This window comes from Grampus griseus, assembly GCF_964374135.1.
Source record: "Grampus griseus genome assembly, chromosome: 4".
Classification (NCBI taxonomy): Eukaryota; Metazoa; Chordata; class Mammalia; order Artiodactyla; family Delphinidae; genus Grampus; species Grampus griseus.
The window spans coordinates 106,148,781-106,166,419 of record NC_138997.1 but is presented as its reverse complement, the minus strand read 5'-3'; the positions used below and the strand labels follow the sequence as shown (position 1 = coordinate 106,166,419).

Sequence of the window (17,639 nt, the reverse complement as noted above, 5' to 3'; positions counted from 1 at the left end):
TAAAGCCCGTGCTCCGCAACAAGAGAGGCCACCACAATGAGAAGCACGTGCACCACAATGAAGAGTAGTCCCTGCTCACTGCAACTAGAGAAAGCCTGTGGATAGCAACGAAGACCCAACACAGCCCAAAATAAATAAATAAAATAAATTAAAAAAAAAAGATTACTTTATATGTATGTAATACTGGTTTTCTATTTGGAGTAGTGATATAAAATGTAAAAAGTTAACTTGATTAAGTATAACATTATTATTGATAGTACATGGATAGGCCACAGATCATAAAGGTGCGTTCAAATAGTTGAAATCAGGGCAATCCTTATTTAGTGCAAGACTTTCCCATGCTTGAGGAATCCAGGCTCTGGGAGGGATGTAACTTTTGGATAGACATCTAGTTAGGACCCTGGGATTCCAGCGCTTATGAAGGAGATGATGAGGAAAAGGAAACCAGGTCTATAAGAAGGGGCAACAAAAGAATTATGTGCAAAACATTCCCCAAAGTCAAACTTAGCTGTATGAGACTTCTTTTAGAATTAAGGTCAAAATTAATGTAAATATAAGGACAACCAATGGCGCTTGGGACGCTGTAGGGATTATGAGCAATTGACCACAGAGGTATTCTATGTACTCTGCTTCTGCTTAAAATCTTTTGCAAGCTCTGTAGCAGAACCCTGAGCATATGAGGATATGGGATGGAGACCCAGACGAAGCATGTCTTTTTGTGCCTTATTGTGAAAGACTTTAATAAGTAATGTTGCAAGATGATTGAGGAAAGAGCATAGAATTTACAAAGAAAGTTTTATCCCCCCATATAGGTAAGTATAAGTGCAACGTGGTCTGAGAACTGATTGTAGGGATGGAGAATATTTTAGAAAGAGACCAGGAAATAAATGAAGGGCAAGCAAGAATCCATCTACTATCTATTTTCATCTCTCCCTCCTCTGTATGTCTCCTCTGGGGCAGAGACCATAGCTTCTAGCAGGTTGTCTGGTATAGAATAAGTGCTCAACACATGCTTCCTAGACTGTTCAAATGAAATGAGCATACAATACGTGGATCTTTTGTTGGAAAAACAATTGCAATATGTAAATACCCATCAATTCTAAAAGATTACTGAACAGTCAATAAATATAAAACAGTCCTAAATCTCTATTTTTTGGATTAATTTTAAAAAAGCACTTTTAGAATCTGGAAATATGCAAGTTAAAGAATCTAGTGAGGGCTTCCCTGGTGGCGCAGTGGTTGAGAGTCCGCCTGCCGTTGCAGGGGACACGGGTTCGTGGCCCAGTCCGGGAAGATCCCACATTGCTGCGGAGCGGCTGGGCCTGTGAGCCATGGCCGCTGAGCCTGCATGTCCGGAGCCTGTGCTCCGCAACGGGAGAGGCCACAACAGTGAGATGTCCGCGTACAGCAAAAAAAAAAAAAAAAAAAAAAAAGTTATATAGCAAAATACTTAAAAAAATATTAAAGCCCAATAATACATAGCCAGAAGGGGAACACTCAGATCCAGTCATAATGATCTCCTTTTAAGCACTGTTCAAGAAAGCTCTCTTTAGATGCTAAGTTCATCTAGAAAAATATTGCAGAGAAGTGTCTGTTTTACCTCTTCGTCAGACCTTGTGGGGAGAGGTTTCTTCCTGCTCGTGTTTTTACAACGTAGCGAATTTTCCAGAGGGCCATAGCTGGCTGAAGACGGACATCTCTGAGGAGGATAGGACTGCATGCTTTCTTTATGATCTGGAAAAATAAATTCACATTTAAATATGACTGCGTCCCTCTGACAAGGAGCTGGAACCCATCCCTCCCTCCTGTGTCTATGGCAACCTTGGTCTGTACCACCATCATCTCACTACAGACAGCAGTCTCCTCTAGACTGTTCTCTTGCTTCAGCTTTTGCCCCTGTCTCTTTAGGGTATCCAGAGTCATCTTTAAAAAATGTAATTCTGACTTTGCCACCTCCCCGCCCCCCAGTACAAATCCTTCCATGATTTCCTTTACACCTGGAAGAAAATCCAAACGTTTTAACTTCTGTCAATAAGGTCCCAGATAATCTTTCTTTTATTTCTTCATCCAGCCCCCATCCTCCACACTGTTTTAACCATAAAGAACTCTGTTCAGTTTCTTTAACAAGCCAAGCTTGTTCCCAACTCAGAAAACACCATTTTTTAAATGTAAAAGAATAAATTTTTGTTTTAATGGAACATCATTTTTAACCTGAAAGAATGACTAACACAGACTATCATTATTCAGACTTGGGCACTTGGCAGATACTTTAATAAAAATGAACAAAGTAAGCCTGTCACTTCATGGAAAGCAACTGGTAGTATTTGTGGCCAATTTTAAAATTAGACTTTTCAAGTGCAAACTGGAATTTGGAAAAACTTGTATCTGCCACCGTGACTGAATAGCATATCCACAGTTTGACTTTTCTGATGAGATTGGAGGTGTTACGTGCAAATGTGATTTAAAACAATATTATGTACTAAAATAAGTTAACATAGAAAATAACTGCTCAGGTCTGTGAACCACTGCTTTCCAAGTGACTAATATATGATGCTACAAAATCATGCCTGTGTAAAAGATTCTTTAGAAGGGAAGATAGATCGATGGATTTTAAAGTAACAGAATACAAAAAGTTCATTGAAACACTTGTCCAGTTTTGATGTGGTATTTTCTCTACGTACTTCAATAAAAATAACATTTCCACTGTGTCATTCCAGTAAACACTAATAAAAAATGAATTTCAAGAAATTAAGCCCACAAGGAAGGAGTGAGGTGTTAGAAGGAATACTTAAAAAAAGATATTTATAAATATATTAGTAATTTAAAGCAAGGATTAAGTGTATACAAATTATAAGGCTTTGAGGGTATAAAAACAATATCAAAATAAAATATTAGACAGTAATAACATATAAAATGGAAAAGGGGTGATTAGTATTAAGGCAGAATAATAAGCTATTTAGTCTTAATTCAGTCTAGAAAACAGTCTATTACCCAAGTTATAGTTCTGGTTAGTAGATTAATAAGAGCATTGAAAAAAATGGAATAGTTATATTCACACAGTATATTTTTGAGACAAAATACTAAATAAAACATTAGCAAATTTTTATATGCCAGTTATTGTAACGCAAGTTATGTATGTATTTATGCTGCTCTTTGTCATCAAAATGCCAAATTTCTCTGTAGGCTTACTAAGAAGAGCAAAGAATACTCCTGCAACATTGAAAGTTCTATTTCAAGGGTTCCAAGGTTTGTGGCTTTTAATGAGGAGTCTAAGAATATAGGGAATTACATGTATCAAAATGTTTGTTTTAGATAAGTGTTTGATCAATTAAAGTTGAAATTACATTCATCATAGTAAGTTAATTTCACTCACCAATTTATGACTAAAAATAGGAATAATGCTAAAGACATTTCTGCCTTTTCAAATTTTATTTTATAAGGAAAAGAGCTCTACTTTCAAACACAGTACAGCATCCATACCATCAGAGCAAAATCATCTTAAGTTTGCTGTATTGTTGGGAAGAGGATATGAACTTCAGAGTTTTAAAATTCAAGCATACTATTTATTTATTTAGCTAAACACTGAAGGTAAGCAATGGAAGAATAGAATTTGTATAACTTTCTAGAAAGAGAAAAAAAGAGGAGTAAAGAAATGAATCCAATATATGGCAGGAAAAGAAAAAAAAGTCAATAAAATTGGCAAATAGGAGGCACAACAAAATATAAAAATTGATTAAAAAATATTAGTAATTACAATAAATATCAATGGTGTAAGTTTAACACTTAAAAATCAGGTGCAGATTGGTTTAAAAATTCCAGGTCTGTGCTAATTACACATCTGAAATATAATGGCACAAAAGGATCACTAATGAAAGGATGGAGAACCGTAGACCAGGCAAATCCTAACCAAGAGAAAACTAAAAGAGTTATTGAAATATAAAAAAAAGACTTTAACAACTTTATTTTAAATCATAGTGAATCAATACATAGAGACATTATTTAAATGGCCATAGCTATCTTTTCAACATGGATTGAAACAGTAAGAACATACTTCAGAGTAAAAAAATAACCATTATCAGCGTTTCGTATCAGTTTGTGTGGCATATGTAATAAGAGTTCAGTGATTATGAATTTTTCTTGATATTGTGGCAACTGATTTAATATATTTCAACTCTGAGGGCCTTGCTTGAATATTTAAAAATCCTACTTGAAAAAGAATTTGGAAACAGCTATGTGCATTTGTAGTCTATTCAGAGAATGAGTTAAAAAAAACAAAACAAACAAACAAAAAAACAACTTTGCCATGCTATTTCCCCTGAAGGCCTGGATGGATTTTTGCTTAATAAATGAATAAAATTCTGAGTATGTAATCCCCTACAAGTATTTAATTGATTTTGTTCTTAAGTAATGGCAGTAATCTTTGGAAAGTTTTCTTTATATAAAACATTGCATTTGAGTTTTATAACTGCAAGAAATAGGACTGTCCTACTTGGAGAATAGAGGCTTACATTAAAAAAGAGGTTGACACAGCGTAGATGGAAGAACAATAAAGAGAACAATCTGTAGGTGGGCAATAAAATTAGGGTAGTCTAATAAAAACGGTATGGGTTGTAGAACCATACTGATATCAATATTTACTAATATTTGAAAATTCTCATGTATATAAAACTCTTAGTACAGTGCCTGATCCACACTAGTCACTCAATAAATGCTACTGCTGTTAGTGTTATTAAACAGCTCTAGATGTTTCTTTTGAAACTTAGAATAAAACCATTGTTTTAAGCAGCTCTCCATACTTATTAGCAAATTTTAACCTTACCCTTACATAAAATTTAAAAAATAATTTTCTAAGTAAAGAGTCATATATTTCAAAGAACATTTATAAAATGCAGATAGAAAGGAAAACATTAATGAACAAAAACTAAAACAAACAAAAGAGAAAAGAAATCATCCACCACCCCAAATTTAGAGAGTAATGTTACTATTTGGAGTATCACCAAACCTTTCTGGATTCTCTTCCAATATATCAAAATCATTTTCTTTTTGTCCTGAGATCCATCTACTTAGCCTCTTAATAGCTTAGCTTGAATTCATTTATCAGAGAATTGAGCAAAGTCTGTTTATCAAGTAGTAACTTAGCTATCAAGAGTAACTGAATATTTTCTCATTTGTTGGATAAGGATAATGATATCTACATTGACAGAGAAGTAGTTATCATGAGTCTAAGTGAAGAGTACTGTCTCCCTCATCTGAAGTGTTCAACTTAAAACCAGTAAGCTTTAGCGAGCCCACTAGACTCAGAACTCTATGTGTGCCTGGATTGTGTGCTATTTTCTGTACATCTAATTTCTGCAAAGCACTGATGACCCAAGGGTGAATTTTTACCCAGGAGAATGAACATCACTCAGTAAGCTGATAGCATCACAGAGTTCAAGCACTGGGTAGTTAAAGGATGGGGCTGTCTCTATTCTGTACACTTAGGGCCCAGCCCAATGGGGTATAAACCATGTGCTTGATGGATATTTGGGGTTTTTTTGTTGTTCTTAAAATATTTTTAAAAATTAATTTTTATTGGAGTATAGTTGATTTACAATTTAGTTTCTGCTGTATAGCAAATTGAGATATTTGTTGACTAAAAAAGGAATTAATGGTATTTGAAGGCACTGGAGGCCAAAACATTTCCTTCGTCCACCCCAGGCCATTTCTTTAAGCAGCCTGTTTTTTCTAAGATGAGTAGAGAACAATCTACATGACCCCAGTACTAATGATCCACTCCAGCCAGAGGGTACTTGACTGGACTCATGACTTTGAAGACCGTCCCACTTCACTAACACTGCTGTTCCATTCCTTAATTGTTCTTTATTTTTAGCAATATTTTCTTTTTAACATCTTTATTGGAGTATAATTGCTTTACAGTGTTATGTTAGTTTCTGCTGTATAACAAAGTAAATCAACTATAAGTATACATCTATCCCCATATCCCCTCCCTCTTCTGTCTCCCTCCCACCCTCCCTATCCCACCCCTCTAGGTGGAGACAAAGCACCGAGCTGATCTCCCTGTGCTATGCGGCTGCTTCCCACTAGCTAGCTATTTTACATATGGTAGTGTATATATGTCAGTGCTACTTTCTCACTTCGTCTCAGCTTACCCATCCCCCTCCCCGTGTCCTCAAGTCCATTCTCTACGTCTGTGTCTTTATTCCTGTCCTGCCCTTAGGTTCTTCAGAACCTTTTTTTTTTTTTTTTAAGATTCCATATATATGTGTTAGCAGGAAGTATTTGTTTTTCTCTTTCTGGCTTACTTCACTCTGTATGACAGACTCTAGGTCCATTCACCTCATTACAAATAACTCAATTTCCTTTCTTTTTATGGCTGAGTAATATTCCATTGTTTATATGTGCCACATCTTCTTTATCCATTCATCTATCGATGGACACTTAGGTTGCTTCCATGTCCTGGCTATTGTAAATAGTGCTGCAATGAACATTGTGGTACCTGACTCTTTTTGAATTATGGTTTTCTCAGGGTATATGCCCAGTAGCGGGATTGCTGGGTCATATGGTAGTTCTACTTTGTTTTGTATTGTTGGTAGTTCTATTTTTAGTTTTTTAAGGAACCTCCATACTGTTCTCCATAGTGGCTGTATCAACTTACATTCCCACCAACAGTGCAAGAGGGTTCCCTTTTCTCCACACCCTCTCGAGCATTTAGTGTTTGTATATATTTTGATGATGGCCATTCTGACCAGTGTGAGGTGATACCTCACTGTAGTTTTGATTTGTATTTCTCTAATGATTAGTGATGTTTAGCATCCTTTCATGTGTTTGTTGACAATATGTATATCTTCTCTGGAGAAATGTCTATTTAGATCTGCTCATTTTCGGATTGAGTTGTTTGTTTCTTTGATATTGAGGTGCATGTGCTGCCTTTATATTAAAATAAAAAATAAAAAAAAAGAAGAGAGCAACCAAACCAATAAAGAAATCCACCAATGATAACAAGCACTAAAAAGCACTAAAAACTATACTAAGATAAACATAGAAATCAGAAACAAGTCAGTCGCAGACAGCAAACCCCAAGTCTACAGTTGTGCCCAGAATATACCGCCTCAATTTTGGGAACATTCATTGTCTATTCAGGTATTCCACAGATGCAGGGTACCTCAAATTTGTTGTGGGGATTTAATCCGCTGTTCCTGAGGCTGCATTGAGAAATTTCCCTTTCTCTTCTTTGCTCGCACAGCTCCTGGGGTTCAGCTTTAGTTTGGGCCCCACCTCTGCATGTAGGTCACCCTCAGGCTTCTGTTCCCACCCAGACAGGATGGGTTTAAAGCAGCGGCTGATTAGGGGTCTCTGGCTCACTCATGCCGTGGGGAGGGAGGGGTACTGTAGTTATAATTGGAATGCAGGTTGAGCCTGAGGTGGCAGAGACCAGTGTGACATTGCAAAAGCCTGAGGAGTGCCATGTGTTTTCCTGGGGAAGTTGTCCCTGGATCACGGGACCCTGGCAGTGGCAGGCTGCTAGGCTCCTGGGGTCGGTGGGACAGGTGGCACATGTGGATAGTGACCTATGCTTGCACACAGGATTTTTGGGGGCTGAAGTAGCAGCATTAGGGTTTCATGCCTGTCTCTGGTGTCTGAGTTGATAGCTATGGCTTGCGCCCATCTCTGGAGCTAATTTAGGCAGTGCTCTGCCTTCTGTGGACAGACAGGGAAGGAATCCCCTCTCCTCGCACACCCCAAAACAATGGTCTCTTGCCTCTTAGGTAGGTCCAGAGCTTTTTCCACACTCCCTCCCAGCTAGCTGTGGTGCACTTGCCCCCTTCAGGCTGTGTTCACGCAGCCAACCCCAGTCCTCTCCCTGGGGTCTGACTTCTGAAGCTGGAGCATCAGCTCCCAGTCCCCACCCGTCCCAGCGGGTGAGCAGACAAGCCTCAGGCTGGTGAGTGATGGTCGGCGCTGATCCTCTGTGCAGGAATCTCTCCGCTTTGCCCTCTGCACCCCTGTTGCTGTGCTCTCCTCCATGGCTCCGAATCTTCCCCCCTGTCCATCCCCAGTCTCCGCCAGTGAAGGGGCTTCCTAGTGTGTGGAAGCTTTTCCTCCTTTACAGTTCCCTCCCAGAGGTGCAGGTCCCATCCCTATTCTTTTGTCTCTGTTTTTTCTTTTTTCTTTTGTCCTACCCAGGTACGTGGGGATTTTCTTGCCTTTTGGGAAGTCTGAGGTCTTCTGCCGGTGTTCAGTAGGTGTTCTGTAGGAGTTGTTCCACGTGTAGATGTATTTCTGATGTATTTATGGGGAGGAAGGTGATCTCCACGTCTTAGTCCTCCACCAACTTGAAGGTCCCGACTCTCTATTTGTGCAAGATTTTGTCTTTCAGGTTAAGACTCTGGATTCCTCTTTGATCTATGATTCTGCTTCTCTATCTCTGCAACATTTCCATTCTCAAAACCCCCATCAGTAAAGCCCTTTCTGGGCCCATTCAGGCCTTGAACCTTCCACCTGGATACTCCAAGTCTTTTCATTTTCATACACCAAGATATGGCCTCTAGGACTACTGTTCCTATCATTTAATTTCCAGGGATTGAGCCATTGGGTTAATCACAGCCCCCTTTGTTCATCGCACTTTAGAAAAAGAGTTCTTTCTTGGGAAACTCTTATTAGAAATGTGTACATGGGCCAAATTAGTTTTCAACCTAAGGCCCAGATGGCATAGGGTAGAAGAGAAATAAAGACATGATGGAGGCCAGGGAGGAAACTCTTGGTCTCACAGGATCAGTTAGGTGGAGAATCCCTGGAGAGGGAAAGGGAATGCAAAAAAGAAGGAAGGATATTAAAATGTGTCAGTTGCCTACTATGTGCAAAGTGAGGGCTCTGTGTGTGGGGTGTGTGTGTGTGTGTATTAACTCTGAGAGTTAATATCATTATTTGAATTTTATGGATGGAGGAGGGTGAAGCTCAGAGAGGCAGAACTGGGACCAAGGTCAGTAGAGCCCTCGGTCTTCCCACTGTATCCCATGGAGTTCATTTTCTCCAGCCCTAAAGCCCTCTCTTGTGGCTCAGAAGAAAGAGATCAAAAGATTAGACCTGAACACAGAATATCCATGGCATAGGATTGAAGAAAGAAAGAAAAAAGAACATGACAGATCTAGTTTGGGCCAAATAATACTAACAATATCAAAACCCATCATCAACAGTAATATAACACTATATTTATATGCTGCTTTTGATATCTCCATGGACATGGTATGCTTCTGATTTTTATCTTTACAATCAATTAGTAAGAGAGGTCAGTTTTATTTTCTCCATTTCACAGACTCTTCTTAAGATAAAGTTATTTTACACCGAATGGATTGACAAAAACTAAAAGTTTGCCAAAAAACAACTGTTGGAAAGGATGGGGAACGATGGGGTCTCACACGCTTTTGGTGAAACAAAGTGATACACTACTTTGGAAAATACATCTAGTGCCACTGAAGAGAGGAATATTCTAAGACATGGCCATTTCACTCTTAGAAAAAGAACTTATCATATTAAGTATTTGGGAAAACATGTACATATTATACACAGGGGAAGACATCAATGATATTGTTCACAACAAACTAACATTCATAAGAGGAAAAAACTGGAAACACCTAAGTGATGGTATTTAACTATGGATAAACATTATATTAATGCGATGCAATGCTGCCTATCAATGAAAACAAGCGAATTATATCTACATGCATCAGCTCAGAGACTCTGAGATTCACAAAAGCTAAGTCACGATGCAGGAATATAGCAGTGTATGACTTAACCTACTTATTTCTATAATTATTTCATAAAGTGTTCTTACCTCTGTTTTGTACACTCTGGTTGTGAGTCACGAATGAAGAGCTAAAGGAAATGTTACAATTGAAAGAACGTTAGTATTTCCCACGCTGGGTCAGTACTCATGGCCTGTCATATTTACAGAGCACTTTATATTTTACTGGATGAAAAATTGTCTGTTTTGTAAGGTTGATAAAATGCTGGTTCCTTCCTTTCTCAATACAGATGAACATTAGATATGGAACAAAGCGACTTAACCACATAAGTTCCTTCCATGTCACTTCAGTGAGCACACATCAAAATTCTTTACTTTTGGAAGCTATGAATTTAGACTTGCGTTGTAGCTACAGTCACTATAGAAAATGCTATGTAGCTGGATGGGGCTCCTACTCTATAGTAGTTGTTTACCAATTGAAGGAGAGTCAGCCATAGCAAAGAAGAAAAGAATAGAAATTATTTTATTCCTTCTTAATGTGAGCTAGGTAAGAAAATTGTGGATTATTACAAGGAAATTGATAAAGAAAAAGGGATTATAAAAACATAATAAAAGGCAATAAAATGATATGCATAATAAAAGGCAATAAAATGATATGCATTTCTAAACACACAAAGACTGTTTACTGGGACTTCCCTGGTGGTGCAGTGGTTAGGAATCCACCTGCCAATGCAGGGGACATGGGATTGAGCCCTGGTCGGGGAAGATCCCACATGCCGCGGAGCAGCTGAGCCCATGCGTCATAACTATTGAGCCTGTGTGCCACAACTGAAGCCCATGTGCCTAGAGCCCATGGTCTGCAGCACAGAGAAGCCACTGCAATGAGAAGCCCGCATACCACAGCGAAGAGTAGCCCCTGCTCACCGCAACTAGAGAAAGCCCACGTGCAGCAATGAAGACCGAACATAGCCAAAAATAAGATAAATAAATAAATAGATTTATTTAAAAAAAAGACTGTTTACCAATGGCTTTACTTGGTGCTTTACTTAATGTTTGGCTTTGTGTAACATGCAGCTCTGATTTTCTGGTTCATTTTGTATTGTTGTTGGCATTGTCATTTTAAACTTTAGTTGCTCCTACAGTTAAATCTAATTACATGGAGCATGTTCTATGCCACGACTGTACAATTGAACAAAGCCTCTGGGTTAATTCAATGAAATCTAGCCCTTTTGCAGCACCAATGAAATCAACTGAGTACATATCTGGTTTTTGTTATTTCCACGGAAGCCTGGGGTCTTATGATTTGCTTGGTAGATAAAAATGCCATTAGATCATTGAACCACCACACTGTGCTGTCATCACTGGTTAGACTTCTCCTGCTATCTAAGCCTTCGATTCTGTTAAAATCAGGATCCCTTTACTAGGAGCCAGTGTACAATTTTTTAAATATCTGGAAAAATAATCACAGATAGCAAAATTTCACTGCCCTAATTTTTCAGGATTTTTAGAAAATATTGAGAGAATAGGGATATCCTCTGAGGATATTCTAGGTTTTGTGTACAAAGTTTATAAAAATATAAGTAAAAAAAAAACTACCTAAACTGAAATAGAAATAATTCTTTCATTTTATAAACATTTATTGAGCATTTACCAAGTACGTGATATGTTTTGGGGGATATCAAATGAATAAGACATGGCCTCTATCCTAAAGCAGCTTAATTTATGGAGGGAAGACATGATTATACCATAATCACAATTTGGGGTAAACACCACAATTGAGGTGAGCACAGCAGAAGATCCTGTGGTAGCAGAAGAAGGTCACAATCCAGACAAAATAGATTTGATTCTCAGGAAAGTCTTCCTGGGACATATGCTAACTGAGCTGACTTCTGAAAGGTGAATAGGAGATTGGTGAGGAGTAACGGTGTGTTCCAGGCAGAGGGAACAGCAGGTGCAAAGGCTCAGAGGCAAGAAAACATGGTTTATTCTTCAAGAGACCAGAAAGTAGTTCCTTATGGATGGAAGGTAGGGTATGAAGATGTATCATTAGAAGGCTACTGTTTCATTAGAAGGCTACTGTTTAAGCAAGAGTTGATGGTGGCTGGTTTATGTTGGGAGCTGGGGAAATGGGTAGAAATGGATAGACTCAAGACCCATTTTGAGTTGAGATTTGAGAATTTTGGGAGTTTTTAATGATTTGGATGGGAAGAGTGAAGATGGGAAAGACAGTATACCATTTACTGAGGTGAGAAAGTTTGTAGGAGGAGAGCGTTGGTCCAGAAATGAAAGTAGAAATGAAGAGTTCAGTTTCTAACACTGAGTTTGAGATATCTGTCACTGATTTAAGGAAAACTGCCCATTGGGTAGCTGGATATATGGGTCTGGGGCTAGGAAGGGTGGTTGGGGCAGAGAATAGAGAGTTAGTAATTATCAACATAGAGTTGACCCTTGACACTGTAGGGATGGATGAACTGCCTACACTCTTACTGATAGAAAAAAGGACATCAGAAGGATCTGAGGAATACCAACATTCAGAGTTCAGTTTTGGAAAAAGCCTAAAAGGGAGACTTAGAAGAAGCAGCCAGTTAAGAGAGGAAGAAAAATCAGGAGACTTTGTTCAATTAAACAAACAAACAAAAGAAGCCAAACCACACTGAATAACAACTACTACAGATGTGGGCCCAACTAAAATCTCATCTTTTCACTATAATATGATGTGTTTTTGTTTCCTTTCAGAAAATTACATTAAGAAAGAGTATGTACTTATTGTATGGGCAAGAGTTTTGTGTCAGATTGGGTCTTAAACTGAAAACAGCCTAATAAGAGTTATGAAACTGCAGTCCTAATGTCCACAGATCAAAGACTGAGAACAAAGTTGCTGAAGGTGTGAAATAGGACAAGAAAGTGAGAGAGAGGAAGGGAGTGGGGGATGGAGACCATGCCCCTGACATACAGGGCCTGGCAATGGCATTGAGAGCTGGTGGTTAGCGGGCACATGGGCAGGTTGAACAGGTCTGGCCCTGCTCTCAGCTTCACATGGAAGGTGAGTGACATTGCCCAAGGCCACACGGTTTGTAAGTGAGGAAGCCAGGCAGTATGATTCCAGGGGCTCCCTCTTAAGCAATACTCTATTCCGTCACAAACAGCGTATTATTAAATAATAAAAGAGCACCTTAACTGTGGGCAGGCACTAAGGAAAGTCAAGATTTATGGGCTGCATTTTTAAAATCAAGTCAGTGTAGGCATCATGGGCTACTGAAGAGTGGAGTTGGACTTGATTTCAATGGCAAGAGACTCAGTCTCTCTGGGCCTCATTTATTCCCTTTGGGGAATGGGTCAGAACTACCTCTTGTATTCAGGGTGGCTTTAAGCTGTGGTCTGATGGATAAAGAGGAGTTTTCCAAGTAGGGAGAGGGTGGAGAGAGGGAAATATGGGGGTGTGCTGTTATAGGCAGAGGAATAGCACATGCAAGTGTCCTGTGTTGGAGGCGGTGGAGAGTAACATGAACTGAGCTGGAGCCACTGGTCAGACTGGGGTCACGAGGGTCTGATAGCACTAATTTTGGAGACTGTATGTTAAGGAAGCTACCACTAATGTACGTGACCTTGGCCAATGAATCACCAGCCTGAGCCTTACTAGTCTCCTTGACTCTTCTGTTGGGATGACATTTGTCACAATAACCTGATCAGGCAAGATTTTAATCAGATAATGGCATTTTCAACCCCTGGCCATTTATAAAGTGCTTTTCCAAAGTAATCGTCAGTTTCTGTGTGTCATCCACTGAGACTAGTTAGAAAAGCCAACTTTTCTTCCAGGGTTGACTAGCCTCCATTCCAGTTAATCCTCCCTACTTAATATCCATGTTTTCAAATATCGTCTCTAACATGCAATCAATCGCTTATAAAGTGCAGGAAGAACAATGTTATTAACTTCAACAACAACAATGATTCACAGGTTTCCCTGGGGCCTCAACACTGGGCCTCATTATGAAAGGCCAGAGTTTCTCTTTCTCAGGAAGCCTCTGTGAGTCATCATCCCAGACAACACATAACCTGACCCCCAAGCTGGGACCCAGCAAGGGATTCCTGGCTCCTTACCTGGTAATGGCAAGAGAAATCTCTTGAGGACTTTGGTTTTGTGACAGGTGAGATAATTCAGGCTTCATCTGATGATGAGGAACTGTGTAAAGGCGTCACAGAATTTGGGCAGGTTGCAAAAGGAAAATGATAGGGGACCATTAGAAGTCTAGCGGAACTGCTATAATTTCATCCAAGTAATCTCTGATTATTAAGAGTAAGCTGTTCATGGTTAGTGGAAACTGTAACCCACGTGTTCTGCAGTAACCGTGGCTCCTGGGACTGGCTTCTCCCTGAGGCTATAAAAATTGCTTTGAATGTTGAATATTCAATAATATTATAAAAATATTAAATTTGGAACTCATCCTTGAACTTGCCAATATATAGAATATTTCATTGGAAGGTATTTGGTATTGGAAGGGCTTGAAGTGGAAGTGGACTGAGGTTGAATTCTCCATTCAAATGAAAACTTACATAGAAACATAAACAAAAATGTTAAGCTTAAGAACTATTCTGAGCAATGTAGGGTAGGGGGATGCCTGATGCTGGCCCAGGCACACCTGAATTCTCCTATCTCTGCGGTGATAGGGCAGGAGAGCTCCCAGGATTCTATTATAGACCAGCGGTTTCCACCTGGTTCCCACCAGACGTGAGTTTTCTCAGTTGTTCCCCTTTGATCTTCAAGTTTTGAAAAGTTTTGACAACCACAGGAACTGGACTTATTCAGTAATTACATATGTCATTGGTGTTACCACTTTTTATTTCCTTTTCATCCTGGATAGATTTTAACTAGCCATCCAGAATTACCAAGGGCACATAATAATACTATGATAGGGAATCCCATAAAACACTCTTCTAGTTGCAGTGGTAAGTAGTAAAGTTAAGGAAGCATAAACACTGACATGTCTTAATTTTGGCTGTTACTCTGTGCTGTGTCCAAGGCTGATCACAAACTCAACACCTTTGACAGAAGGGCTGTCATTACTTGAAAAGTGATTGGAGTCAGTGACTGGTCCACTAGTCATACATCCCATAAAATCATTTCAGGTCATCAACAGCCACCTCTGTGAGCTGATCAATGTCACGTTGCTGGGTTTATAATCACTGAAGCCTGAGGCGACAACTCCTCAACATTTCAGTAGGATGCTGAGCTTTATTGTGGAAAAGGGTGCAGTTTCCTTTAGATTTTAAAATTATTTAGAATTGCCAACAGACCCTCACTCCTCTATCAGAAACCCTTGGGAATCCACAAACCCAGGTTAGGTCCCACTCCAGTCTAACTTTCTCAATGTAAAAAGAGCAGACTTGAGACTCACAGAATCAGTGCAACTTGGTCAAAACACGCAGTGAGCTGGTGGTGAGCCTCTGAAATCTTAGCCCAATGTTGCTTTGTCAAACTAGGCTGCCTGTGTTAACTCTTTGGGCCGTAGCTCAGGTCCTTTGGCTCTGGACATAACTCATCATTCTAAGTGAATGGTGAACAGTATCCCAAATGTGGGCATGAAGGTATCACCAGATTAGCATCCTGCCATCTAGCAAGTGTTGGATTGCATGCTTCCACAACAGTGACATCCGCAGTGTGTATGCGTGCACGCATGAGGGCTTATGTGTGTATGCACGGGTGACATCAAAGATGGAGAGACCAAGAGCTTCTCTGGAGCAGCAGGCCAGCAATGTCTTTCCCAAGTGGCAGGGGGTGACAGTGTGCCTCCTTGTCAGTAGCCTGTAGCTGAAGAAAGACCTCTACCCCACCCCCAATTTAAATCACCCTGTTCAGACCACAGGACTCCTGAATAGACTCTGAGGTCCTGGAACCATCTGGATCACGTCATCATGCACCCACGTACGTGTCCATACAGCCCAGGCCCTGAAACAAGTAATCGTTTAAAAAAATGACTAATGCTATTAACCTGGAAATAGGACTTAACCTAATGATATTAGGATAAGAAAACAAACATAAATAGTTCACCTTTCTCTGTTCCAAGAACCTGTATTGAATTAAAAAAAAACAAAACATTGAGTTACTCTTAGTGACAGAGAATTTTACATTATACTATGTATGTTTTTAGAGCAGTTGGTTAGTTTTTTTAGGATAGATTTTTAAAAATCTACGAATAATCCTCCAAAAGACTAAGCAAAAATAAAAATTTTATACTCTTTGTGTGATGTAACAGGCAAATATACAGTCTGCTGATGGGACTATAAATTGCTTTGACTCTTGGAAACCAATTTAACCATAGCTATTAAGAGCCTTAGAAATACTCTTATTCTTATCCCCAAAATTCCATTGATGAGTTTCTTTTTCTTAGACAACAACCTGAAATCTGGATCAAGTTCCATGTACAAAGATGTGCAGTACATCATTACTTATAATATTGAAACACTGGAAACAATCTACATAAGCCTCTAAGTGAGAACTATTAAGTAATTTTTGGTGCTATACTCACTATTGGAATGTTAGAAATGCATTGCAAGTATTTACGTAGAGTATGGAATAAGATTACTCTGTAAGTATATCTCAAAGTTACATAAAATTGTTCAGGATTAAAAACTGGGCTTATGACATATTTTGTAGAAAAAAGGATTTGAAGAGATATGATAAAATATTATATTAATAGAGGTTGTGTTTAAGTGATGAAAGCCATAGTTAATTTTCTTTATACCTGTTTTGGAATTTTTATTTTTAAAAATTAGCATGAAAATATTCACAGTATTCTTGTTAAACGTAGCCATTTCTCTTCTCAAACATTTTCATTCTCTTTTTTTCCTTAATAGTAGTAGAATTCTTGATCATTCTTCATTATGAAAGTCTATGTGCTTATGGGACTTGTATTCTTGAGTCCTATTATGTTCTTGAAGAATCAAAATGCCGCAAGAAGTATAGTATTTGCTGAAGTATTTACTTAACTGCAAATAATTTTCTAAAGTCCATTTCATGCATTGCATCAGCTGAGGAAGTCCACAGGTATCATTTGGACTAAAGCTTCTTAACTTGGGGGATGTAAGAGGTCCTTGGATGGCCTCGTGGGGTCCATGAACCTTCTGACATGAAAAGCTAAATTTTTTTTCCTCTATAAATATGTGCATTTTTTTTTTCTGGGGTGAGGAAGTTTTATTATACCTTTCATCAAAATTTCAAAGGGGTCTGAGGTCCACGAAAAGTTAAAGTCAGTGGTTTGCAGATGAGGTCCGAAGAGGTGGTGCCATTTGCTCAGATTCTCAGAGTTATCTTGTGGCTGAGCTGACCCTGGAGCCCAGGTCTCCTGACTCACATTGGCTTCATAGACAAGAATCACTTACCAATAAATAGCTTAGAGAGGCATTGTACATCTTTTCTAAGGCTAACCAACAGACAAGCCCTTTTTTTTTTTTTTTTTTTGTGGTACGCGGGCCTCTCACTGCTGTGGCCTCTCCCGTTGCAGAGCACAGGCTCTGGACGCACAGGCTCAACGGCCATGGCTCACGGGCCCAGCCGCTCCGCGGCATGTGGGATCTTCCCGGACCGGGGCACGAACCCGCGTCCCCTGCATCGGCAGGTGGATTCTCAACCACTGCGCCACCAAGGAAGCCCAGACAAGCCCTTTTGTTTCAAAGAGCTTGGCATCCCCTAGTTTTCTGGAAAGAGGACATACATTTCATCATGGACAGCAAATAAAGGCAAAACTATAGGCTATGTAAAAAGGGTAATGAATGAATCCATTTTTATGGGTGTTTTGAAAGCTTCCCCACTGAGTCTTCCTCAGGACTTTGAACCTGGCAGTTCAAAGTGCTCAATCATTTGCGGCTGTGGTTCTCAGGCTTGTCAAAGGAGGGGAGAAAG

At 39.3% G+C, this 17,639-nt stretch overlaps 1 protein-coding gene across 1 annotated transcript in view; it reads right to left on the bottom strand.

Moving 5' to 3' along the window:
• CLNK (cytokine dependent hematopoietic cell linker) overlaps window positions 1-17,639 on the bottom strand; it is a gene marked incomplete at both ends in the record, with an annotated part of 101,109 nt that overhangs the window by 14,939 nt on the left and 68,531 nt on the right. Inside the window, 4 exons of the mRNA XM_082654032.1 lie at window positions 1,601-1,734; window positions 9,833-9,873; window positions 13,841-13,922; window positions 15,789-15,807. Of these exons, the coding sequence (XP_082510158.1) occupies window positions 1,601-1,734; window positions 9,833-9,873; window positions 13,841-13,922; window positions 15,789-15,807 (276 nt within the window). The remainder of the gene's footprint in view (window positions 1-1,600; window positions 1,735-9,832; window positions 9,874-13,840; window positions 13,923-15,788; window positions 15,808-17,639) is intronic.